Source organism: Sciurus carolinensis, chromosome 3 (genome assembly GCF_902686445.1).
Source record: "Sciurus carolinensis chromosome 3, mSciCar1.2, whole genome shotgun sequence".
Taxonomy (NCBI): Eukaryota; Metazoa; Chordata; class Mammalia; order Rodentia; family Sciuridae; genus Sciurus; species Sciurus carolinensis.
This window is the reverse complement of record NC_062215.1, coordinates 63,414,458-63,441,882: the sequence shown is the minus strand read 5'-3', so window position 1 is coordinate 63,441,882 and position 27,425 is coordinate 63,414,458. Positions and strand designations below refer to the sequence as shown.

At 35.8% G+C, this 27,425-nt stretch overlaps 1 protein-coding gene across 1 annotated transcript in view; it reads left to right on the top strand.

The window, feature by feature from the left end:
- The window catches only part of Efcab5 (EF-hand calcium binding domain 5), a 141,108-nt gene that overhangs the window by 58,236 nt on the left and 55,447 nt on the right, over positions 1-27,425 (top strand). The window contains exons 8-14 of the mRNA XM_047543377.1: positions 10,345-10,500; positions 21,701-21,800; positions 23,545-23,878; positions 23,966-24,148; positions 24,260-24,612; positions 25,339-25,416; positions 25,514-25,606. Coding sequence (XP_047399333.1) covers positions 10,345-10,500; positions 21,701-21,800; positions 23,545-23,878; positions 23,966-24,148; positions 24,260-24,612; positions 25,339-25,416; positions 25,514-25,606 — 1,297 coding nt within the window. The remainder of the gene's footprint in view (positions 1-10,344; positions 10,501-21,700; positions 21,801-23,544; positions 23,879-23,965; positions 24,149-24,259; positions 24,613-25,338; positions 25,417-25,513; positions 25,607-27,425) is intronic.

Genomic DNA, 27,425 nt, shown 5'->3' with positions numbered 1-27,425 from the left:
TCTATTAAGTTTATTTACTTACTTTTATTAATATTATTTTGATTGAGAAATTATAACTATATATTTGTGGAATATAATGTGATATTTGGGTATAGGTGTACAATGTAGGATGATTAAATCAAGCTAATTAACATATTTATCACCTCCATTGTTTTTAGTAAGAAATTTGAAATTTATTCTTAGCAGTTTGAAATATACAATACAGTATTATTAACTATAGTCACCCTGCTGTGCAGTGTATCTCAAAAACTTATTTCTCCACCTCTCTAAAACTTTGTACCCTTTCACCATCTTCCCATTCCATCAATTTCCGTAACCACCATCCTGCTCTCTACTTCTGTGGGTTCAACTTTTTAGATTCCACACATAAGAAAGATCAGGTCATATTTGTCTTTCTGTGCCTGGCTTATTTCACTTAGTGTAATATATTCTAGGTTCATCCATGTTGTGCAAATGACAGGATTTCTTTCTTTTTTTTTTTCTTTTTTTCTTACTGAGAATTGAATCCAGGAGTGCTCTACCACTGTGCTATATCCTTAACCCTTTTTATTTTTTTCTTTTGAGACAGGGTCTCACTAAATTTCCTAGGCTGGCCTTGCATTTGTGATCCTCCTGTCTCAGCCTCCTGAGTCCCTGGGATTACAGGTGTGTGCTACCGTGCCTGGCTAGAGTTTCCTTCTTATAATGCTGAAATAATAGTATTCCATTGTGTATATATGTCATATTTTCTTTACCCATTCATCTGTTGGTGGATGCATAGGATTATTCCATATCTTGGCTATTGTGAATAATGCTTCAATGAACATGATAGTACAAATATCTCTTTGGTATATTCCTGTATTTAGTTTAAAATTTTGTGTATTATGATTATTATTTCTAAGAATGCTTTTATTCTTTCAGTTTAAAGTTGTGTTTTACTTATATTCTTAAGAGTCTGTAGTAGGAGATGGGATCCTATTTTGAGGTCCTATGAGGAGACATCACAAGATAATATGAATTCATCTTTCATGTAATTGCAACTGATTCTATCCTCCACAACATACTCAAGCCTGACTTTGCAATCATATGGACTCTGAACCAATGTAGTTAAAACTTTATATACTCCTCTTTTTAATATGTATGACAAGTGTTGAGGTTACAGAGGTGTATGGAGACAGATAAGCAAACAATTGCAAGCTATTGTAATGAAGGATATACCAGAAGAAACCAATATGTCAGAGGAGGAGCACCAATAGAGTAGGTAGGCCAAGATGTTTTAGATAATATAAAATAGCTGAATCTTGATTAAGGAGTTGAACAGATGTTAAAAAAAGGGGGGTTGCTTTTTGGGAAGTCAGAGCATCAACATGTAAAGATAAACAAAAAATTCTAAAAGAAGACAGTTATGGTGATGCACACTGTAATCCCAACTACTCAGGAGGTTGGGTCAGGAGGATCACAGATTTGAGGCCAACCTGAGCATCTTACTGAGACCCTGTCTCAAAATAAAAAAAAATAAAAAGGACTGGGGATGTAGAGCACGCCTGGGTTCAATCCCTAGTCCCAACAAACAAACAAAACAGGAGAGTATTTCTTAAACTGAGTGATTGCCTATAATTACAGCTAGACTCAGGAGAACTGCTTGAACTCAAGGCCAGCCTAAGCAACATAGATTGAACTGTTTCAAACAAAAAAAACAAACAAAACTTGCACAGAAATATTTATTGAACATATTTAATTGCCCAATCAACAAATCATTGAGCCATCCTATATGACATGATGTAAAAGTATTTGGAACACTCGCTTCCCTCCACATCCCACCCCTATCCCACCCCAGTCAGGGGTCTTGGTAAATTGCCCAGGCTGGCTTCAAACTTAAAGTTCTTTGACCTCCTGAGTAACTGGGACTAGAAGCACATGCCACTGTACCCAACTTGGAGCACTTGCTTTTAAAGATATTTGCTTTAAGGCTATTCTACCAGCAATCATTTAATGAAACTGGCAGAAAAATGTAATGATAAATCAAGTTTAAAGTCGAGATGTTACACATAAGTGCCACCCAGTGGAAGTACTGTGAGATACAATTGTCCATGATCATTTATAATAAGCAATGTAATTAGCATTTGAAAACATGGAATTATTGAAATTATTGAGTAATAATACAAAGAAGAAGAGAAATGGAGAGAATGCATGCTCACAGATACTTCTAAATGTCTACTATTTTCCTAGTATATCTTTTTTCAAATGGATAAATGAACAGGTGATGATCTCTTTGTTGATGATGACATACCTCTTTTTTCATCTGTTTTATTCTAGTATATGAAGATTCAAAGTAACTATTTTAGAATATTTTTTCTATTGTCTTAGTTTTAATTACTCTCTGATAATGCATTCAACAATACAATAGTGTATTATTGGATAGGAATGTGTCTAAGAATTTATGTTTATGTGTGTGTGTGTGTGTGTGTGTGTGTGTGTGTGTATTTGAGACAGAGAGAGTGCATATGGGTGTGCACACCTGTTTCATGGGACCAGGGTAGGATCAGGAAAGGGGAAAATCAAAATATAAGAAAATTAAGAATACACATACATGCACATTATTACAAAACAATGAAAAGATACAACCATTATAAAGTATTATATATTTTGCTAAGAGATGTATAGCAGAGAAGGGGAGAGAGAGAGAGAGAGAGAGAGAGAGAGAGAGAGAGAGAGAGAGAGAGAGAGACTTTTAATAGAACAGGTTTCATGTAAGAAACTCAAAACTCACTTGGTATTCTACCTGCCATTCTTTCTTACTTTAAAAGGAACTTTGAGAATATTATTTACAACATTCATATATTGACAGAAACTATTTACAATATAGAATATATATGTCTATTTGGGATTTTTGTTCTGTTTTGTGTTATAAGTCAAGTATTTAGAAACATAAGAATTATGTTTTAGTAGCATATCAGGTTTATTTTGAATTTCAGAGCACTTCAATCCCCAAAAGACAACTCATTCCAGGAGATGAAACTTAACCGTATGTCACTCTTAATGCAAACTTGTGGAAATGGATATTGTACTCCCATCCACATTTGGAAAAAACAACAACAGAAGTCTTAATTCTTAGATTTCAGTGGGCTCTCATTAGAGAACTGTATTGTCTTGTATTCAGGCCAGAATAAACAGGTGTGAACAGATGGAGCCCTCCTGAAATTTCTGTTAATCTTACAGAGATTCTACCCTTTTCATTTCATTGTTTGGATGGTTAATTTGTTTATCAATGAATGAAAACCATTTCAAATATATTTATTTTATCCAAACATTATTAATGCAATTACTGAAAATTTAGTTAACATTTTAGATAGGAGGACTCTTTCCACCCCACCCCCCAGACTTTATGAATTCCCCTGTTTGACAAAGAATTTCTTAGTAATCTGCTTCAAGAGAAGGCTAAAAGGTACTGGACACTGTGACTCACACCTTTAATCCCAGCAACTTGGGAGACTGAGACAGGAGGATTGCAAGTTTGAGTTCAGCCTTAGAAATTTAGTGAGACTGTCTCAAAGGAAAAAAATTTTAAAAGACTGGGGTGTCTCATTGGTAAATCCCCAGTACCACGGGAGGGAGGGAGGCTAAAAGAAAGAAAATCCTGTCTAAATTTTTCTTGGTACATTTTAAGACAAAGGTAATATTGAGTTGCTAAAGTACTCAAGATTTTTCAAATGCCAGTCTCATGAATAACTGTGTACCCCACAGCCCCAAACTTTTCTGCTAGTTGGTTGTTTGGAACTTGGAACCCATTTTACAAATGGATGCAATTGTTTAATATGGTGGCTAGGGTCCTTGATATCTAGGTGCTGTGTATTATGGAGTTCTTAATCAGAGTTGTTATTTTTGTGATGAAATAAAAATGCTACCTGAAGAATAAGGCATCACCATGCACTAGCAGGAAAAGGAATTTTTTTTTTAAATCTCTAAATCAGTCACATATAAGACCTTTATTGTGACAAGGGTTCATGCAGTGAGGGGTATGGATGGCCAGAGGTAAAGGAGACCCTCCTAACACTCCAGAATGAGGAGCTAAGGAAAGCAGAGCCTCCTTCCCCTCTCTGAGGACTCCAGAGGTTGGTACACTTCTATTTCCACTGCCAATTATCAAATCAGTTGGATGTGACCTGGGTCATATTCTTGCACTGATACAGTTTCACTGTTTGTTTATTCCACTGTTAGTCTATAACCTCTTGCCTCCAAAGTAGTACGAAGTTGGGCTTTTTCAGGCGAGGGCTATTAAATAAAGGATTATTATCTGTGCATGTGTGGTCTGCTTATCAGGTCTGCTCACTCTTGTTATGAGACTCTGGACTCAAATTGTCATTTGTGTTCACCATTTCCAATTATCTTTAACACACACACATTCTTTATCTTGTGACTACTATATGTAACAAAAGAATTGAGAATGGGTGAGTGTGTAGGGGACACAAAATTTTACCTCTATCCTTTCAGGGTTTTTTCGCATGCTGGGCCTGAGAATTAATTTAACCTAACACAGATCAATAGGGAAAAAAAAAGTTTTATGTGGCATGGGAGCCTTCATAAGGAAATGAAGCTCCAAAGAACAATGTGTACTAAACTGATAGAATAGTTAAGTGTGGCTGGGCGCAGTGGCTCATACCTGTAATCCAAGAGTTTAGTGAGGCTGAGGCAGGAGAATTAAAAGTTCAAAACCAATCTCAGCAATTTAGCAAGGCCCTAAGCAACTCAGTGAGACCCTGTCTCTAAACAAAATACAAAAAAGGGCTGGGGATGTGGCTTGGTGGTTAAGTGCCCCAGGTTTAATCCCTCATACAAAAAAAAAAAAAAAAAAAAAAAAAGTTAATGCGACAAAGCAACTAAATTATGTGAGGAGGGCTAGAAGATAAAGAGTTATTTTAACAAGACCTTTACAGAATTCTCTTTGTCACAACATCCTATCCTTGAATATAAGAATGTTGCTTCCCTTGGACTAGTTACAGGAATTTCATCTTCTGCTTTTAAGAAACATAAGGAAGGTCAAAGTGATCTTCTTGCACCTGCTGTTTATTTTTCTAAGTGCCTTAACTCAAGTTAATTCTTGTGTCAAAGTGGCAAGCTTGAGGGTGGTATTTTCTGAATACCTTTAAATGCATACCCTGGGGGAAAAACTCTCTGTGTAATTTACTATGTGTAGTTACCCAATGGAGTGGGTATTGATACTGTGAACACAGCTAAAGGCTGTAAAGTTTCTTTTGTGGCAAAGGATACAGATACTTAAAGAGATTGTTTGTTATGTGAAGCAGGATACAAACAACGTACTTCCAAACAAGGTCCCCCCAAAGTTCTTTATTGGAATTATACCATCAGCGTGGATCAAGGTATAGAGTTTCAAACCATCCTGATTTGCCTGGGACCAAGAAGTTTTCTCAGGAATTTTTAGTGTTATGACCAGGAAAATCCCAGGCAAAGTGAGGCAGTTGGCTAACCTGAGAAGTGTACTTTGCACTTTTCTCAGAAGCATCCTTCAGTAGGCCTGGGCTTCAGGCCATCTGAGATCCACTCCTGAATTAATCATCTTAAGAATAATTATATACAAAAACTATAGATCCTGTTTAGTAAGATTCAGATATTAAGTTTTGATTCTGCCACACTGAGTATTGTATCCCTTGGCCAGTAGTAAACGAGGGCCATTCTTTGATTCTCTTCTTCACGGCCCATTCTGCTCTTGCTGAGTGATGGTTCACTCTGAGATGGTCACTGATGGAGTTGTTTTATAGCAATCATACAGCCTGAGACTTTCAAACTGAAATGGCTCTACTTTTCATTTATTTTATTTTTTGGTACTAGAGAGTAAACCCAGAGGTGCTTTACTATTGAACTACATTCCCAGTTATTTTTATTTTTATTTTTTTATTTTGAGTCAGGGTCTTACTGAATTGCTCAGGGCCTCACTAATTTACTGAGACTGTCCTCAAACTTGCAATCCTCCTGTCTCAGCCTCCCCAGTTGCTGGGATTACAGGTACATGCCTTCATGCCCAGCTTCCACATTTAAATTTTAAAGAGAAAGTCATCATAACTGTACCCAAAGATTGTGTCTTTCTTTAACATGCTCTGCTGAATCCAGGCTGTGCATTTTCCCCACAATGGTATTTATCTGACTGGTTTTCTATTCTGTCTGTAATTCATCCAGCTCTTGTAATTTTGCTTTGTTTTGCTCCTTTTGTTTCCCATGTGCTTTGAGCTATAGCAGGAAAGACAGAAGAAAGGGGAACGACAGGTTTGGGGGAGTTAGAGGGAATGATATATTGAGAAAATATATGAGAACACTTTGGGGAGAAATGAGAGAATTCTATGCCAAAGAAATGGGAAGGAATGGGTAAATGATCCTCCAAGTTAACTACTTCCTAGGTGGTCTTCAACTGTAAAAAATCATGTAAATCAAAGAACTGACTATTCAGCAATTCCTTATTGCCTGCATTTCTTTGATAGTACTGTAATAACAAAGTATCACAAACGGGTTGTTTGAATAACAAAAATTTAATTTCCCATAGTTTTGTAGGGTGAGACAAGGTGTCAGTAGAGTTGGTTTCTACTGAGGGTCTTTCTGCTTGGTTTGTAAATGATGGTATTCTGTCTGTCTTTACCATCTTCCTTCTGTATGTGTTCAGATTTCCTCTTCTTATAAGACACTAATCATATTAGGTTAAGGCCTACCCCTGTTGACCCTAACATTTTAACTTAATCACTTCTTTAAGACCCTGTCTCCAACAGTCACATTCTGAGGTATCAAGGGTTGGGCCTTCAATATATGAATTTTGGGAGGATACAACTTAGCCCATAACATTACTAACATTATACTTTACCAGTAGGAACAAAATTGTAAAATTGTGTGTCTGGTATTTTTATTTCAGTAGATATTAAATGAGGCCTTTGTTTAATTCATCTGTTAAGCAAATTTTTGAAAAATTAGAAGTACATTACTGCTTGTTTAAATATATAATTAGTAGTAATTGGGTTTTTTGTTTATTTATTTATTTATCTATTTTTGGCAATATTAAGGGTCAAAACCAGGGCCTTGAGCATGCTGAGCAAGTAGTCTACCACTGAGCTACACTGCCAGCCCTCAATAATTGTTTCTTTTTTTTAAAATTTATTTTTATTGTAAACAAATGGGATACATGTTATTTCTGTTTGTACATGGAGTAACAGCATACCATTTGCATAATCATACATTTATATATGGTAATGATGTTTGATTCATTCCGTTATTTTTTCCTCCCCCCCCTCCCACCTCTCTTTTCCCTCTACACAGTCCCTCCTTCCTCCATTCTTGCCCCCCTTCCACCCCCCATTATATGTCATCATCCACTTATCAATGAGATCATTCGTCTAATAATTGTTTCTTAAAAGTTACCTCTTTGAAACCAGGAAGCAATTTCTCCCCAAAGTCTACGTGAACACACCATTTCTTCAGTGATAGATAATAGATATATTCTGTCTACTTGAATATTCTGTACTCATTGCTTGCAGGCTTCTTGTAAACTACCATGGCTTTCAAGAAGTTTGGACATTAATACCTAAGATAGTTTTCAAACATAGTTTTTTTCCTATTACTCTTTATAGGAGATGGGGGGTTAGCTGGGGGTTGAACCCAGGGACACTTTACCACAGAGTACATCCCCAGTCCTTTTTACTTTTTATTTTGAGACAGGTTTCTAAGATGTTGAGGTGGGCCTGGAACTTGCAATCTTCCTGCCTCAGCCTCCTGAGTTGCTGGGATTACAGGCATTTACCACCATGCACAACTTTCTATTACTCTTTTATCACCTACTTCATCAACTCTTAAGTATATCTACAAGTAAATAAGCTTGAATCTCAATAGCCCAGACTGTGTACTTTTAATAGTAGCTACCAGTCTATTAAATGTGACATTTACCATGGTCTCAAGATTAAGTCAGAAAGGAAAAAAACAGTATTCATTACATTGGGACCTAGTACATAACAATAAGTTGTCTCAGTATATTTCAAATGTTTAAGAGTTCTGTGAGCTACATCTCTAGGCTTTTTAAATTTTTTATATTGAGACAGGGTTTCACTAAGTTGCTGAGGCTGGCCTTGAACTTGTGATCCTCCTGTCTCAGCCTCCCAAGTTACTAGGATTACAGTCGAGTGCCACCATACCCAGCAGTAGTTATATTCTTAAGTGAAGCTGAGCAACTATTTTGATTCATTACTTGGGAGAGTGTAAAAACACAAAGGCTACCACATATTTTCACTTTTTTTCCTGTCCTGACCAGACACTGACAAATTTGTGTAATGATCCTATTTGAAATTTGATTTGTGCTTGATGTTGGCAATTGGTAATCTTTATGGCATACAGCCCACAATTACAGAACAATTAGAATATACTTACTCAAAAAACTCATAAAATCCAGAGAAAAATTTTAACTAATTCTTGATTCAGTAGCATTCCCAGGGCCAGGAAACGCAAATGACTTTGACATCTGTTCTCAAAAGCTAAATATAAAACAGAGTTATTGTTCTCAAGAACTAGTATTTTTTTCAGCATTAAAGAATTGAGCCATAATATTTACAGAAAAATGCCAATTATTCAACAATTATACTATATGAGTAATTTAGAAAAATACCTACTATTCAAGCAAAAGGTCATGAAGATCAAACAACAGGATACTGAACCAATAAAGGACCAATTACCCCAGATCACCTCAGTGGTTCTCCAACTTTAGCAACCATCAGAATCACCTATGGGACTTGTTAAAACACAGATTGCTGGACCCTAACCCCAGAATTTCTGATGCAGTAAGTCTGAAATGGGGCTCAAAATTTTGCATTTCTAACAAGTTTTCACGTAATACTGATGCTGTTCCCTACATTAATACTTTTCCATGTTTGCCTCCCTTAGTTCCACCAAATATGAAAACACAAGGATTTTGCCACCTTTTTGGATCATTATTTCTTTATGAGGGCTCTGTAAAACTTGTGTTATACATTTGTGCTTGTCGTCTTTTTGTCTTATGTCGATTTAGTTCTCAGGCCCTGCCAAAGACCTTAAAAGGGTCAAAAGATTTTATCTCCTCCCATATACTTACACACTCATAAATCCTGCCCCACTCAGAGAGCAAGTGACTGTTCCTAAATCCTAGTCCCCAGTTTTCAGTAGAGAGGATCTGAATGGCATTGCTTAGGTTAAGTGTCCTCTCCTGGTCCAATTATTTGTAGGGTCATACAGTGTAAATCTGTCTCCCTCTGTCCTTGGGGCAGTGAAGAAACTCACTGACTGAGCTAACACTTCAAGAAGCATCTGCTCAGAAACTCTGCTAGTGCTTGATCACTTCTTTATATCCAAGATACTTTCTAGCTCTCATGAAAAGTGGATCAAGAATATAATGTTCCTGACCTACCAAACTGGCAAAAATTCAGGCAGCAACACAGATGGCGAGGCTGACGTGGGACTGCAAAAGGGCACAAGCTTCTTGTCAAACCCACAAAAAATACAGACATCTTTTAACTTCTAAGCTAGAAATCTCACTTCTTGGGGAATTGCTATTCAACAAGGGAAGAGAAATGGCCCAAGAACATAGATATTTTCAGTTCCTACACTTAAAAAAAAAATAGACAAAGAATACCTCATTGTAATATCAAAAGATAAAAACTACTCAGAATCCCCATTCTTTACAATAATTAAACATAGTCAGCCTTGGAACTCACATGTTTTTTATCTGCCATAAGCCAATAGAAGAGCTTCATTCAATTTTGGAACTTTTCATCCACAGGAACATTTTAGGATTGCTTTTATTTCCTACTGTGAGGAAAGTCTACCTTATATAATGCCAATGTGACCTCAAGAGAAATTGCTCCAAAAATATCTAGTCCCACTGGCGTATGGTGTACAGCGTCCACCTCTGCAGCACAGCATGTACGGTGGCACTCACATGAAAAAAAGTACTGGGTGTTATAGTGTTCACCTGTAATCCCAGGGACTCAGGAGACTGAGGCAGGAGGATCACAAGTTCAAGGCCTGCAGGTTTGAGACCAGCCTTGGCAACTTAGCAAGACCTTGTCTCAAATTTTAAAAAATTAAAATAAAAAAAAATGTCTGGGGTGGTAGCATGGTGGTAGAGTGCCCCTGACCCAGTTTAACCAAACCAAAACAAACAAATGGACAAACAAAAATACCTTTAAGTGATAAGAAATGATATGGGAAAAAAACAAAAAGAAAAAAAATGATATGGGAACATTTTTGTAGCCAGTGCAGTTCATATATATGGACCAAACCCCTTGGAAATCCAAATAAAGGACATAGTTTTAAGTCATCTCTCTCTCTCTCTCTCTTTCCCTGCAGTACATCTCTTCACACATTGCAGACCTTAAAAGTGATATTTTTGAGGAACTCCTCAAGCACCTTTGCCACTGTGCAGACGAATTCCGGGAGGTCATAAAAAGTGATATAAAGAGACAGATGTTTGCTGATCTCTTTCTATATTGTGACCACGGGAAGGTAGGTTAAGGGCCTTAAAGCATTCCTTCTCACACTATTTGTTATGAAGGACCAGTTTTTACATCATTGTAGTTGTTGATGATATTTTAAATTTCCAATACATTATGGATCAATGTGTAATCAATGAAAATGGATAACTTGGGGGAGGGACACAAAAAATACAATCCTCATTTTTATTATCAGATTCAAATCCGGTTTATTATCACTTTGTCAATTTGCTATAAAAGTTTCTAGATGTTATTCTCAATTTTTGCATCTTTCTTATTATAGGCATGTACCAACCTACAAACCACAGCTTGAGTGGCACTACAGGATTTAGCATTTGTTTCTAAATGTATCTCTTTCCCATTCCTAAATCAATAGATGATTAAAATTGGTTTTGCTTTTTCTCTTTGTTGGTAGTGACCTATATAAAAGGGCTGCTAGAAAGTCTACCACTTTATTATACTGGTTCTTAAAAACAGAAAGAATTTTGATCAAAAAGTTTTTCTAAAAATTAGCTTGGGAGGATATCTGTGTGACAGAATAACAAATGGACTTGCAAAATTAGATATAAACTTTGCTGGAATGTATCTTGAAGTATTCATATCCCCATATTCCAGAAAGGATTTAAGAAAGCACACAATAATAGAAAAAATGCAGGAGTTAGGGGAAGAGAAAGGATACTAAATGAAACTGGAAGTCAGCCATGAAGACTTAAAATTTTGTTGTGGGTTATCTATAAGTTTGAATCTAAGGTTCCTGGGCAGTAAATGTGAAAAAGGAAACACAACACATTATCAACAATGTTTGTAATGTGAATACAAACTGGTGCTAAGAAGTAGTACAGAAATTTGGGGGTCAAAGTTTAACCAGGAGTTTCTCCTGAAGGTAGTAATTAAAGGGCCCTATGTGATAAAGTGAACATCTTTGCTGATGGACTTGCAATAAATGAATCAATGACATCTTATGACAGTTCCTTATAACCACCTTAAGTACAGGCAAGTGATACCACACTTGAAAAAGCAATTCTTAAAAGAACCAATATATTGCAGTGTAGGTCCCTGCTTAACTCAGGAATATATTCCATAAAATCTGAAATGTTAATTTGCCTTTCAGGTAATTTCCTTGAACATTGCTTCTTTTAACAGAGCTTGTAATAAATATTGTGTAACATGGATATCAAGATTTTATTCCATGGTAAAATGTCTGGAGGACAACTGCTTTCTGTTGTCCAATTTAACACCAACTTACGTGCATAAAAAAATAGTGAATTAATAACAAACATAGAGAATTAATGAAGTAAACCTTTGTTTACTGTGCTCTTTGCCTTTCTGTCCATCATTCAAACACCAGTTATGTGATGATCTTAGAGGGAAGGTACATAGAGTCCAGAATAAAACTGTTAATTGAGTTTCTGAATGGATGTTTTTAACCATGACTGAAACAAGAGTTTGGAAAGCCTGAACTTTAAATTACAAATGCTAGGCTCTTAAGAAAGAAAAAATCATGGAGTAAAGAAGAATGGAAAACATGATATCAAAACAGTTTTTCTCTTACTGAGAGAAGAATAATTAAACATAGTCCTAGAACACACATGTTCTTGTATGTCACATACCAATACTTGCAATACATAAAAAGTAATTCAATGAATAAAAATAACTTCTACAACATAATGAAGTAAACTAATTAAAAATATCAAGGACATATTAGAAAAGAAGATATTTTATAACTAATAAATACAAGAGAATATGTTCAGTAAAATTATTCATCAGAGAAATGTAAATTAAAACCACAATGTGATAAAAACTAAACTAATAAAATCACTAAAAAAGATTGACAACCCAAGTGTTGGCAAAGATGTAGAGTAATTCTTTTAGATTACTGGTAGGAATGGTACAACTGTTCTGCAAACAGTTTGGTATTTTCTTTTTTTCTTTTCTTTTCTATCCCTCTTACCTTCATTCTTTCTTACCTGGTGATTGAACTCGGGCCCCCAAGTGTGCTAAGCACGTGTTCTACTACTGAGTTACATCCCCAGCCCAAGGTAGTTTCTTAAAAAGTTAAATATACCCTTATCATGTGCCATACCAACAGTAATTTCATTCCTAGATATACCTAGAAGAAATAAAGTGAAATGAGAGAACTTAAAATATATATACACTAAAAGACTTATACATGAATATTCTTAGCAGTTTTATTCATAATAACTCCAAAATGGAAACAACATATCCATTGACTTGTGGAAACATAAATTGTAGCGTATCCATGTACCCATATTACTCAGTAATAAAAGGGAATGAATTAGGGAATGAAATACTGATACAGTCAGTGACATTGATGATCCCAAAAATATACTCAGTGAAAGAAGGCAGACACAGAAGAATATTCTATAATTTCATTTACAGAAAAAGGGGATGGGCTGGGGAGATAGCTCAGTCGGTAGAGTGCTTGCCTTGCAAGCACAAGGCCCTGGGTTCGATCCCCAGCACCACAAAAAAAAAAAAAAAAAAAAAGGGGAAATAATCCATAGCAATAAGAAGCAGATCAGTGATTTCCTGCGGCCATGATTATGGGGCACTTTTTTTTTGGTACTGTGAATTGAACTCAGGGGTGCTCTATCACTAAGCTACATCCTCAGCACTTTTTATTTTTTGAGACCGAGTTTCGCCAAGTTGCTGAGACTGACATTGAACTTGTGATCCTCCTGCCTCAATCTCCCGAATTGCTGGGGTTACTGTGCCTGGCAATGGGAAACATTTTGCAAAGAGGCAAAAGGGAACTCTTTAAGGTTATAAAAATGTTCTGATCCTCACTTTGCAGTAGCTGTATAGGTGGTATGTGTTGTCAAAATTCATTAAACTTGAAATTGGTGCATTGTGTTGAATGTAAGTTATACTTCATTTAAAGCTGATTAAAAAGATAAGAATGTTCATAGTGGCATTATTTATAACAGCCAAAACTAAAGCAATACAGATGCCTACCAATAACAGAATGAATAAATAAATTGTTATAAATTCATATAGTAGACTGTCATATAGCAATGAAAAATAAATTACAGTCAAGTGAAATATGAATGGCATCCATAGATGTAATGTTGAACAAAAGAAGCTAGGTATGGTGGCACACGCCTGTAATCCCAGCAACTTGGGAGGCTGAGGCAGGAGAATCACAAGCTCAAGTTCAGACTTGGCAATTTAGTAAGGGTCTAAGCAACTGAGCAGCCCCTGTCTCAAAATAAAAAGGCTGGGGGATGTGGATCAGTGGTTTTTTTCCCCTGGTACCAAGGGGAAAAGATAAAACACAAGAAGAATATACCATATAATTCCATTTAATGACATTTAAGAACAATGTATAGTGATAAATATTAAAAAAAATAGCTATCTTTAGGAAAGTTATTTACTAAGAGAAACCATGCCTTCTGGCAGTGATGAAAATGTACTATACCTTTATCTGGTGCAGTTTACACAGACAGGCAAACATTCATTGAGCTAAATACTCAGGATTTGCATGCTTTATCACATATACATTACTCCTCAGTGAAAAATTATCATTGAGCTGAAGTACCTATTGAAGGAAAAGGATTAAAAGACAGACAGGCTGCTTTGTTTGACCATAATTATAATAGTGATGATCCTTTGCATTGTCAATGGGTGAGCTTCCTCTCATTGCATTAGAAAGGTTATAGAAGCCAGGCATGGTGGTGTATACCTGTAATTCCAGCTACTTGAGGCTGATGCAGGAAGATCCTAAGTTTAAGACCATTATCAGCAACTAAGTGAGGCCTCCTTGTCTCAAAATAAAAAATAAGAAGAACTGGGAATGTGGCTTAGTGGTAAAGTGCCCCAGGGTTCAATCCCCAGTAATAATAAAACAATTTTTAAAAGGAATGAAAGAAAGGAAAGAAGAAAAGAAAGGTTATAGAAAGTAAAATACAAGCTTAGCTCAGGAGTTGGGTTCAGTGGCACATGCCTATAACCCCAGTAACTCGGGAGACTAAGGTAGGAGGATCACCAGTTGGAGACCAGTCTCTGCAATTTAGTGAGATCCTATCTCAAAATAAAAAATAAAAAGGGCAGGGAATGTAGCTCAATGGTAAAACACCTCTTCAGTAGTATGGGGGCGGGGGCAGCAGGGGAGGCAAACTCAGGTCTGGGAGCATAGCTCAGCGGTAGAGCATGTGCTCAGCATATGCAATGCCCTGGGTTTGATTCCCCAACATGCATGCGCACGCACACACACAAACACACACACACACAGAAGACATGCTCAGGGCTTTGAATTCTCAGCTCAAAATGAAGTCAGAAAACCAGAAAGTGTCCATGATTATTATAAAGAAAATCTCTATTTCTTGTAGCTTTGGGGCAGATGTAGATGAAAAATCAACCCCAAAATTTGACATGACAATTAAAATGTAAATTGAATTCATAGACTTGCTGAGTCTCCTATATTAAAACTAGAAACTTGCTTGGAAAATAGCAGGACCCTGAGAATTAGAATAGCTACATTTGATGGACTCAGGGAACTGAGTCACAAATCTCCCTAAACCAGCCTCCTCTAATATCAGAAACAATCCTTTCCCTCCAATATGAGAGTATTAGTTTTTCTTTCCTGTGGGCCTTATAATAACTTCACTTGGGGCAACTGACTTGCAAGGGGATGCCTATTTTCCTCAAGACCCACTATACAATATTTATTGCTTTTAGACTAAAAATTGGAGTTAGCTAACATCTGGAGACTAAATAATATGCTATCGGTTGACCAATGGATAGCAGAAGAAAACGGGGATGAAATAAAAGAAATAATTAGAGGTAAATGAGAATAGCAACACAAGATATCAAAATCTCTGGGACACTGTGAAAGTGGTTCTCAAAGGAAAGTTCATTGCATTGAGCTCATTTATTAAAAGAATAGAAAGTCATCAAATGTTATGGTTTGGATGTGAAGTGTCCCCCAAAAGCTCACGTAGTAGGGTGTGACTGGAGGAGGTGGGAATTGTGGTGTGGTTTTGGTGTATATATTTGTATGTGGCCAGTGGAGTCTCACTCTCTGCTTTCTGATCATCATGTGAGCTGATTCCCTTTGCCACCCTCTTCCACTTTGAGCCCTGAGGAATGGAGCCAGCTTTCTATGGACTAAGACCTCTGAAACCGTGAGCCCTTAAACGCTTCCCTAAAATTGTTCTGGTCAGATCTTTTAGTCATAGCAGTGAAAAAGCTGAATAAAACATCAAATAACCTAGCATTACACTTCAAAGTCTTAGAAAAAGAAGAACAAATCAACACCAAAAACTGAAGAAGACAGGAAATAAAATCAACGAAATCGAAACAAACAAACAAAAAAGAAGTTCAAAAAAATCAATGAAACAAAAAGTTGGCCATTGGAAAAAAATAAATAAAATTGATAAACTCTTAGCCAAGTTCACCAAGAGAAAGAGGGAAAAAACTCAAACCACCAAAATTCATGATGAAAAAGGAAATATCACCAGACACTACTGAAATACAGATGATAATCAGAAACTATTTTGAAAATTTATATTCCGATAAAATAGAAAATGTTGAAGATATAGATAAATTTCTGGAGACGTTTGATTTATCCATAGTGAATCAAGAGGACATGGAAAATTGAAACAGACCAATTTCAAGCAATAAAATTAAAGACCCCAGCCAGGCATGGTGGCACATGCCAGAAGCTTGGGAGGCTGAGACAGGAGGATGGAAAGTTCAAAGCCAGCCCCAGCAACTGCAAGGCACTAAGCAACTCCGTGAGACCCTGTCTCTAAATAAAATTTTAAAAAAGAGTGGAGCCACCATTTGACCTAGTTATCCCACTCCAAGTATATATCCAAAGGATTTAAAATCAGCATACTATAGGGCCCGGGTCACATCAATGTTTATAACAGCTCAATTCACAATAACTAAACTATGGAACCAACTTACATGCCCTTCAACAGATGAATGGATAAAGAAAATGTGGTATGTATACACAGTGGAATAATACGCAGTCATAAAAAATAATGACTTTTGCCAGTAAATAGATGGATCTGGAGACTATCATGCCAAGTGACATAACCCAGTCCCCAGAAAATCCAAAGGCAATGTTCTTTCTGATATGCAGATACTAACACACAATAAGTGGGGCAGGAAATAGAAGTTCAGTGGATTAGACAAAGGGAAGGGAGGGAAGACGAAAATAGGAAAGACAGTAGACTGGACAAAACTTTCCTATGTGCTTATATGAATATACCACCAGTGAAACTCCATATCATGTATAGCCACAAGAATGGGATCCTATTTAGAATGAGTTATACTCCATGTATTTGTAATATGTCAAAATATACTCTACTGTCATGTCTCTTTAGATATCTAAAGAGAACAAATAATTTAAAAATCTAAATATATAACTACCATACCAAAAAAATTTTTTTGATAAAATACTGGAGTCGGATCTCAGTATGCTCCAGGAGTACTAGTGCAAAGTTTGTCTTGAGAAATGATTGCTGCTATTCTAAGAGAACAGCAAGGTTTTGCTAATTCAAAGCAGCAGACACCTGGGGAATGATGTGGGAATTGATTACAGTACTTTCAGAATAGGAGGATAGATATCATATTGGATTGTCTCAAATTTATCAATGTGGTTTTACTTAGAAGGTTTACTTAGCAGTAATATTTTGAGTATCTATGAGCAGCTTGTTTGGTAGGTAACTCAAAGATGGCCTAGGTTCAATGAGATTGAGATGCCAGAACCTTCTTATATAATAGGGAAAGAAAAAAAATTTAATTTTAAGATTGCTAAAGTTGATTTCTTGTGTGTTGCCTGAACACATGCACCTCCACCAGATTGCCCAAGAGAGCCCAGACGACACTCCCTTGAGAAGAAATCAAGAAATTAATGAAGGGAATGACAGCATTGATAAAAATTTTTGTGATATCTCATGGTGAGAGATACTGCCACTTAGGTGAACTTCTGATTTCAAGAAAAATGATTTGAGTCCAGAATGACAGAAGATTCATGATACTTAAATGCCAGAGACAAAGTATACTAGTCAAATTAGTGCTCATAAATATTATTGATAAGTGGCATTTTGACTTAATCCCAAAACCCATCTTTTAATGGGATCCAGTTTGTCTAGGATTCACACTGTGGTTATTTCTCCAAATCTGAATATATAACCGGAATTACCATAAAGAAGAGTGGGGATTAAACTGGCCATCTGAGTGTTTTGACATGCATGGATTTTCTGGGTGATCATGGTTTCCTTAAGAATTAGAATGTCTTACTATATATTATTGGCTCTATTTACAGAAAGGCACTAATTATGGAACCAGAAAAATGAAGTATGATACCACAATAGAGAGTCTTGGCCTCTTACCTAGTTCCCAGACTGAAGTCAGTTCATGTACCCAGAACTCTTTGTCTGAAAGGGAGGTTGGATCTCCTGAGGAAAAATTCTACAAGACTTCTACAAGCATGTGTGATAGATCTTCCTCCAGGCCTTCCTTAAAGGACCTACAGCTATTTACTAGGCTGAATATAAATTGAGAAAAGGGAAATATTCCAGACCTTCCAGAATTACCAGACACTGACTCCAAGTTAACACTAAGCCCTAGGATCCCAAAACACCCCGACGGTCTACTGATTAAAGCTAGGACTGATTCATGTCAGCTGATAAATACTATTGGCCCAATTATATCACAGGACTTCGCTTTGGTTATTTCTGATCCTGAATGTTTACTTGGAATAGACAACATCCAACAACTAACGGAATCCTCACATTTGTTCTCCAAATTGGAGACTGACAACTATTATGAAAGACAGGACCAAATAGAACTCCTAAATTTCTCATTTGACAAAATGGATAAAAATGAAAAAAATCAGATAAAAAAGTGAAACAGAACAATTTCATAGATATTAGATATGAAAAATACATAAAGAATACAGAGAAAGTAATTCTATCACATTCTTACCTAATTCTCCTGTTTTATCTGCAAAGAAGGGGGAGTACATCTCAACAATATTACTGTGACTTTGTTTGCAGCAGCTACTCCAGGTGTGGAATCCTTATTGGACTAGATTGATATTGTCCTCTTTTTCTTGGCTATTGATCTGTCATCTGTTATTTTTTTTCTGGAGCAGTTTACAAGGACCAACAGAAGTTTTGATTTTACCTGTCAGGAGTAGCAGTATACTTTTACCACCTTGCCTTAAAGCTAAAGGAGCTGTCCTTTCTCTATTATAATCTAGTATGCAGAGATGTTGATTGTGTTGACATATCACAGAACATCACACATATGCACTACCTTGATTATGTCCATCATGGTAATTGGACTTGATTAACCAGAAGTAGTATTAGAAGCCATGGTAAGACACATCTGTGTCAGAGTATAGGACATAACAATCCAGGGTTTACATAGCCTCGTAAATTTTTAGCAGTCCAGTGGTTCTAAAGAATTAGATGAATTCTGTAACTAATTAGTAAATTGCTATAACCTTTATTACATACCACTAAGTAAGAGGCACCATGCTTATTAGACCTTTTTTTTTTTTTACATTTTCAAAACAATCTTTACTACATTTGTATGTGCTTGTCTTATAAATTAATTTGTGTATGTTGCTCTGAGGCATTAATTGAGTCATTACCTGCCAGAATGAATTCCAGAAAAAAGAAAAGACTTTGTAGGCTTTTCTAGGCTGCAGTGCACAATCCTTTTTTTGCTTTGTGCCTTATTACCCAAAGATCGTACAGTATTTTAAGTGTATATGACAAATGGGAATGCTGTGGCAAGTCATAATAATAGAATAACAGTATAGATCCCTTGAGTTTTGGAACAAAACCCTGCTCTCTATTAAAGTTTGTTATTCTTTGAGAAACAGTTCCTGTGTGTATTTATTTATTTATTTGGCAGTGCTGGGGATAGGACTCAGGGGTGCTTGACTACTGAACTCCATCCCCAGCCCTTTCTATTTTTTATTTGAGACAGAGTCTCACAGAGTTGCTCTAGCTGGTCTTGTGATCCTCCTGACTCGGCCTCCTCAGTAGCTGGGATTGTAGGTGTACACCACTGCACCTTGTGTGTTTATCTTCTTTTAATTAATGAAACCGTACACTTAAGATTTGTGTGCTTATCTGTTTATATGTTACATTTTTTGAATGTTTAGTTAAAAAGATTGAAATGGGAAAAACAGAGGTCCAAATATAGCAAAAGGTCAAATATACAATGAAGAACAAGTTAAGGAGAATTTCCCTGATTTTTAAAATAAAGTTATATTAATTAAAACAGCTTGGTTGGTGCTAGAATAGACAAATCAATGAAACAGAATATTATACCTGACATCCAATCCATAAGCATGTAGAGATTTAGGATAGCAATATAAATTAGTGAGAAAATAACTAATTAACAAATGATATTGAGAAAATTGCCTTTCAGACTGGGAAAAATGTAAAATTAGATTTCAACATGATTCATGAGGAAAATTGAGTTTTATATGATCAGAAACATATACAGAAAACAAAATTTTGAAAATTTTAGAAGCAAATATAGAGCATATCTTTTGATTTTTTTCTAAAAGATATGCCAAGTAAGCACAAACCATAGAGGAAATTATTCCTTTATTTGACTGCCTCAAAGTTAAAAGCATTGATATGTCTAAACTCACCAAAAGTTAAATTAAAAGATAAGAAACAGATTAGGGAAATACATTTGCCACATTAACAAAATTTTACAAATTAATAAGAAACAGACAACTCTTCCCTATTGAAGAATGGAATAAGTACATGAAGAAGCTATTCACAGAAGATTAAAAGATAAATACATGGTAAATTTATGAAGATATATTTAATCTCACTAATAATCAGGGAAATGCAAATTGATGTTACCATTTTTATAGATCAGATTGGAGAAATCATAAACTAACAATCTCAGTATAGATATGGAGAAATGATAGATACTCTCATTTCTAGTGAGCATGTTAATTGGTATGGGAAACTTATGGAACAATTTGGCAATAACTACTAAAATTGAGAATGTATACATTACATAATACAGTTAATTCCGCTTTATTTACTTTAGAGAAATGTTTGTAAATGTGTGCAAGATGTATATAAGGATACCTGTTGCAGCATTATTTTGATATCAAAATACTGAAAATAATCTAAATATTCATCAATAAAAGAATTTTAAGGAAATTATGGTGCTTTCACATTATGATACTCTATAGCAGTTAAAGGGAATAAAGTATATTTCTGTATATACACAAATCAGATCTCAATGTTGAGTAAATAAAAGCAATTTGAAGAAGGATACATATATCTGTTTTGTATATGTACATTTCTGTGTGTACTTTAGTCATGATTTCTGGATGTTGAAACACAAATGTTAACTTTATCATTTTCTTTTTCTTTCTTTCTTTCTTTTTTTTTTTTTTTTTGTGGTGCTGGGGATTGAATCCAGGGCTTTGTGCTTGAGAGGCAAGCACTCTACCACCTGAGCTATCTCCCCAGCCCCAGCTTTGTCATTTTCTATATTTTTCTGTAATTAAATTTTTCTGAAAATAGAACAACACAATAGAGAACAAGTAGGGAACAGTTAATTATGACATGCTCAAATCAGGTTAGACAAGAACAGAACATCATGTGTTGAATTCAGCAATTAACAAGTCAAACAAATATTTGTTTAACATTTACTAAGTGCAAGGTATTTTATATGTCACAGAATGGGGACGTTAAGAATAAGCCTAGCCTAGACAAGATACAGCTTTCCTGATTTTGCTACTGCTGCTTTTATTTACTTGATAATGAAGGTGGGGCTGATAGTAGAGGTGGCAAAAGCTTCCAAAAGCCAGTTCTTACAGGCACACAGGCTAAGGACTCAGGAGGCTGAGGCAGGACCAGTTAACTTACTGAGACCCTGACAAAAAAATAAAATTTAAAAAGGGGATGAGGGAGGCTGGGGTTGTAGCTCAGTGGTAGGACACTTGACTAGCACATGTGAGGCACTGGGTTCTATTCCCAGCACCACATAAAACAATAAACAAAATAAAGGTATTATGTCCATCACAACTAAAAATATTTTTTAAAAAGGGGGGGGATGAGGATGTAGACCAGTATAGAGAGCCCCTAAGTTCAATCCTCAGTTTTTTCGATTGAAAAAATAGTCATTGTTCTGTCTACAGAAAAATCTTAAATCTCCTGTGACTACTAATTTACAATTTTTCTGTTTAGGTAGGGATTTTGGATCGGCAGAGGACATTGGCCTTGCTGGAAACATTCTATGATAGAATTACACGAAAGCATAAGCATTTACTCCGAAACCCAAGACAATGTAAGTGCCATTCAGAAAGAGGAGCACACTCAAGCTGAAGTGTCACAGTCCACTGATAGGATAGCACAAGATCATTCTACTCCTATGGAATGCCTTCACATAACATCTCCCTTAAGTCCTGATAGCTGTATCTATTTGTTCATTCTCCCAGAAAATTCACTCTTCATTACATCTAGATGTATTTTTCAGCATGGTACAATATTCAAAGTTGTCAGAACTCAGCTAGAACTCAATTTTCAATTCATTTAAATAAAGAGAGGTTTTAGTGACAATTTGAATGTTTTAGAAATTAACTTGATAATGGTTATTCCATTTTAATGTGCAATTTAAAGTACTAACTTTTCTAGAAAAATAGTTTCTTCTCACAAGCATTTTACTTGTATACTTTCACTGTACATTTATGGTAACATATTCTTTTTATATTTCTACAAAAATAAATTATGAGATTTATTTGTATTTTTAAAGAGAAAAATCTTTTCATGACTGGGTTTTCCAAATGATATCAATATTTTATTTCTTTACGAAGGTTTACTCTTTGAATGTTTAAAAAAAATCTATGGGTGATACACATAAGATATTTCTAAAAATTGTAGGAATCACAATTTTATAGCTTAACTATTATCCTGTGCTTTGAGTCTTACTCCCTGCAGTCCTGAAAACCAAATTTTTGTTGTTGTGTTTTTTAACAGCGGGATTTTGGTGAATGTTGTCTATTCTTTCCCTAGGGTATTGTGTTCGTTTTGTTTTGTTTTGATTTGTTTGGGTTTGTTTTGGAGATTGAACTGAGGGCCTTGTATATGCTAAGCAAATGCTCTCCCACTGAGCTGCTCATCAGTCCCTCTGTCTGGAAATCTGAACCAGGTGTCCATGTAAGTTGTGGAAGAAAAGAAATGAGGAATGAAGAGAGAAGGAAAGTAAATATTGGAAAAACAGCCCCACTGAAAGATTGCCATGAATAAAGACTTGCTTTTTATTTTTATATCACATAAAATTAAAAGATATCAAGATGGAAAGACAGGGCTGGGGTTGTAGCTCAGTGGTAGAGTGCTTGCCTAGCATGCATGAGGCACAGGGTTTGATCCTCAGCACCACTTAAAAATAAATAAATCAAATAAAGGTATTATGTCCAAATACAATCAAAAAAAATTTTTTAAAAAGATGAAAAGACATGTCCCCCTCCCCTTCTCTAAGCTACACTGATTATGGGAGTACTACAAATATAGAGGACAAATTTTATTTGGTTTAACAGTCTAAGCAACACCTCAAATAGCAAAAGAAAAATTATATTCACTTCTCAAATCATACCTTTTAGGAAGGGATGATATCTAATTCACAGTAGTGAGCATTTTTTTAATGTTCCTTTGAATATTTTTTTGCTTTTTATGGGATTGAAGCAAAAGATAACTGATGTTTATTCAAAGTAATAGGCCTAGCCAGGTGTGGTAGCACATGCCTGTAGTCCAGTGATTCTGGAGGGTGAGGCAGGAGGATGGAAGGTTCAAGGCCAGCCTGAGCAACTTAGCGAGACCCTGTCTCAAAATAAAAATTAAAAGGGCTGGGGATATGGCTTAGTGGTTAAACACCCTGTGTTCAATCCCTGGTACCAAAAAAAAAAAAAAAAAAAAAAAATTGAAAAAGTCTATATTGTGATGACTATGCTCATGCTTTTAAAACATTAGTTTAATACCTCTGGTTCTGCACTAAAGATCAATTTTTTAGATAAATGTTTTGTTTTCTGCATTAGGGCCATTTGTTGAATTTGAAGAGATAGACTTGCTTGAGTTCTGGGGAGACATGGATAATCAGAAACACATTTATGAAGACTTTGATAAGGTGCTTTTAGGGATGAATGCATTACTTTCTGAAAAACATGAGAGCAAAAACCAAAATCAATTATCAGAAAATCAACAAAAACATGATGAGCAGAAGAAATCAACACCACCACCAAGTCCACCAGAAGAGCAGAAAGAGACAACTGCAGAGCAAGGACCACAGAGAATTTCAACTGCAGAACAAGAACTCTATGAAGAACCAGAAATAAAACAAGAAAATGTCCCAGAGTCAATTATAGAACAAGAGTTAATAACAGAAAAGAGACCACACAGAGGATCAATTAAAGGACAAGGACCACGCAAAGGGTCAGCAATAGGACAAGGAGCACGCAGAAAGTCAGGGACAGAACAAGGGTCACGCAGAAGCTCAATGATAGAACAAGAACCACAGAGAGAGTCAATTGCAGAACATGGGGCATACACAGAGTCAGAGAGAGGACAAGAACCTCAAAGAGGGTCCGATTCAGAACAAGGGACACGCAGAGAGTCAGTCACAGAACAAGGGACACGCAGAGAGTCAGCCAAAGAACAAGGGACACGCAGAGTTGTAGAACAAGGGCAGCGCAAAGCATCCATAGCAGGACAAGGACCACGTAAAATGTCATCTTCAGAACCTGGATCACGCAGAGGATCAACAACAGGACAAAGTCAACGCAAAGGATCAACAACAGGGCAAGGACCACGCAAAGCATCAGATTCAGAATATGGATCACACAGAGAGTCAATAATAGAAGAACCACACACAGAAGAGCAAGGTCCATATGGAGAGACAATTCCAGAACAAGAGGATGTAGATTCAACTTCACAATCAAGGGAAGTTAGGATCTCTAAAACAAGTGCAGAATCTGAATACATTGAAATCCCTTCACAAGAAAAGAAGTCTTGGGAGCTAATACATGAAGAGGAATTATCAAAAGAACTGCAAGAGCCCATTCCTACGTCAAGTAAAACAAATATTTCAGGTAGTGATTCAGCTCCTTGTTTTGTGGAGTAGTTTTTAAAGTCTTTTCAGAATAATAATAATTTAAATTAGTATCCTTTTTGGCATGTCAGAATGTGCAAACCTCAGACATATTTTGCTACTCAACATGAGTCTAGACCTTGAATAATCAATTAAATGCAAACCAGAATGTTCTATTGTCAGTTTACCTAGAATTTCATTTGCACTAGAAATTCATTAACAAGGAAGATCTAGCAGTGTTACATGTAAAAATGTTTTAACTGTTTTTTTTTAATTTGAAAAGGTAGAAGCCCCTTTATTTTAAATGGGGTGTCTGATATTAGAAACCTCTTTTAAAAATTTGTTAACTATAAAAATGGGTCTTTTTTTCAGATAAAAGATGTATATTCTAGAAGAGTTTCTGAAAGTCATATATCAGATAGAAAACACCCTGCATGTCAAATATTTAGACATATCTCTTTGGTCAGAATAGTAATACTTCACTATAAGAGAAGCTGGGATATGTATCTCTTATTTTGCATGTACAAATTGGGATACAACAAACAGGTTTTGCCACAGAGTTTCTCTCAACAATTAAAGTTATTAAGTGATTTAATTGTGGTTGATTATGATACAATATATGTGGGGAATTACTTAGGGTTTTTGGTGTTCTATATGAAACATATTTTTCCCATTCATTAACCTTATGATATGTAACAAAAGATGTCATGCCCAATTCATAGGAATTCTCTTTTGAACCTTTTAGCTGATATAAGAAAGGACATTCAGAAAGACAAATCCTGTGAACCCAAGTCCCAAAAAATAGAAGGAAAATCATGGTCAGGTAACTTTTCATTTAATCCTACTTTCATTTATTACCTAGGACAGAAACTTTGTGAAAGTGAGTTAAATTGGCTATGTTATGAAATGTGTTTTTATAGGTGGATTTTTTGCTTGTGATTGGAGGAAGAAGTATGCCAAATTTGAAGATGAGGATCAAGCAAACTTAATCTATGATAACTCCAAGTTTACAGGTATGTGTTAACAATGAAAGTAGAAAGCATAGATGACTTTAATTTACTGTGGTATCCCATGAGAAAAACTGGATTTAACTAAGACACTATAGAATCCTTACATTGTTTTGACCCTAGAAACTGATGGGTATGAATGTATACAAGATGGGTGTTTCTGGTGGTGACATGCTATTGGTAATGACATCTACTATCAATGAAAATTCTTTGGCTTTCAAACTCATATTAATAGACTTTTTATCATTATATGACCCTAAAACTGCTTTGAAGATATGGTACAACCATATAAAAGGAATCAGATGTTAGAACTCAATAGAAATCATGCCAGCTATTTCTTTTCCTAGTAGGTTCACATCCAAACATATGAGACAGATGAGAATCTATTTTTTTTCAAGGTTTGCTAAGAAAGGTAGTATTAGTATTGTGGATTGGATCCAGGGGTGCTTAGCTACTGAGCCACTCCCCAGCCCCTTTATTTTATTTTTAAATTTTTTTATCTTGAAATAGGATCTCATTAAGTTACTTAAGGCCTCCTGAAATTGCGGCAGCTGACTTTGAACTGGGAATCTTCATACCTCAACCTCCCAAATCTCTGGGATTACAGGTGTGCACCACCATGTTCGCCAAAACCACATGTTTAATTATAATTGTTTCAAATAGTACTCTAGTCATATTTTATTAAAATTCTATTTTATATTTTCCCTTTCATATCAACAAGTAGTAGAACTAATTATATCAAGGTTATTTTCTCTCTATGTGCAAATTGTTTCCTCATTTAAATCTGGGTTAAATAACAAACTTCCTATGCTAAAAAATTTTGATGGAACAATACTTTCATCAGATAGAAAGTCAAGCATTGGTCAGTTCTTATAGCCCAAAGTTCATATTTTTCCTCCTCATCCTTATTTCCATTTACTTTACTATTTTTTAAAACTTGCATAGGTGGGGCTATGGTTGTGGTTCAGTGGTAGAATGCTTGCCTAGCACGTGTAAGGCACTGGGTTTGATCCTCAGCACCACATAAACATAAATATAAAATAAAATAAAGATATTGTGTCTATCTACAACTAAAAAAAAATTTTTAATTGCATGGGTGGCCAGGTGTGGTGGCATATGCCTGTAATGCCAGCAACTCAGGAGGTTGAGGCAGGAGGATCCCAAGTTCAAAGCTAGCCTCAGCAACTTAGCAAGGCCCCAAGCAACTCAGTGAACCCATCTGTAAATAAAATACAAAATAGGGTTGGAGATGTGGCTCAGTGGTCGAATGCCCCTGAGTTCAATCCCCAGTAAGCCCCCCCGCCAAAAAAAAATTGCACGGGTGATCATTTTTAGGTTATATCAAATCTCATTTAGAAGGTTTAAGACAGGAATAACATGAATAAATCAAACATAAGTCTCGGGGCTGACATTTTGTGACATATACTTCATATTATAACATTAAACTTCAAGATGAATACCTTAGTTATCCTTCTTAGGGGGAGGAGTTTTAGTGGTGGTATTTACTAATTTATTTAATCTGGGATTTCAGCATGTAACTGGCTTCAGTCACAACTGGATTCGACAATACCAGATACTCTGCCTCTTGGTTGTTGTTTGTGTCACTTTCAATTTTAGGCAGCTTCCTCCATATTATGGAAAATGGACCACAAGAGCATCTCTAAACTTATATCCTACTGGTTCAACAATCAGAATATAAAAAGAATGATTCTTGCCTAATAGTTCTCCTGAAAGTCCTGAGGCTAATTCTCATTAGCCTATAGTGGGTTACATTACTGTCATGTCTAAATCATTGGCCAGACCTCTAGTACACATCCATGGAACA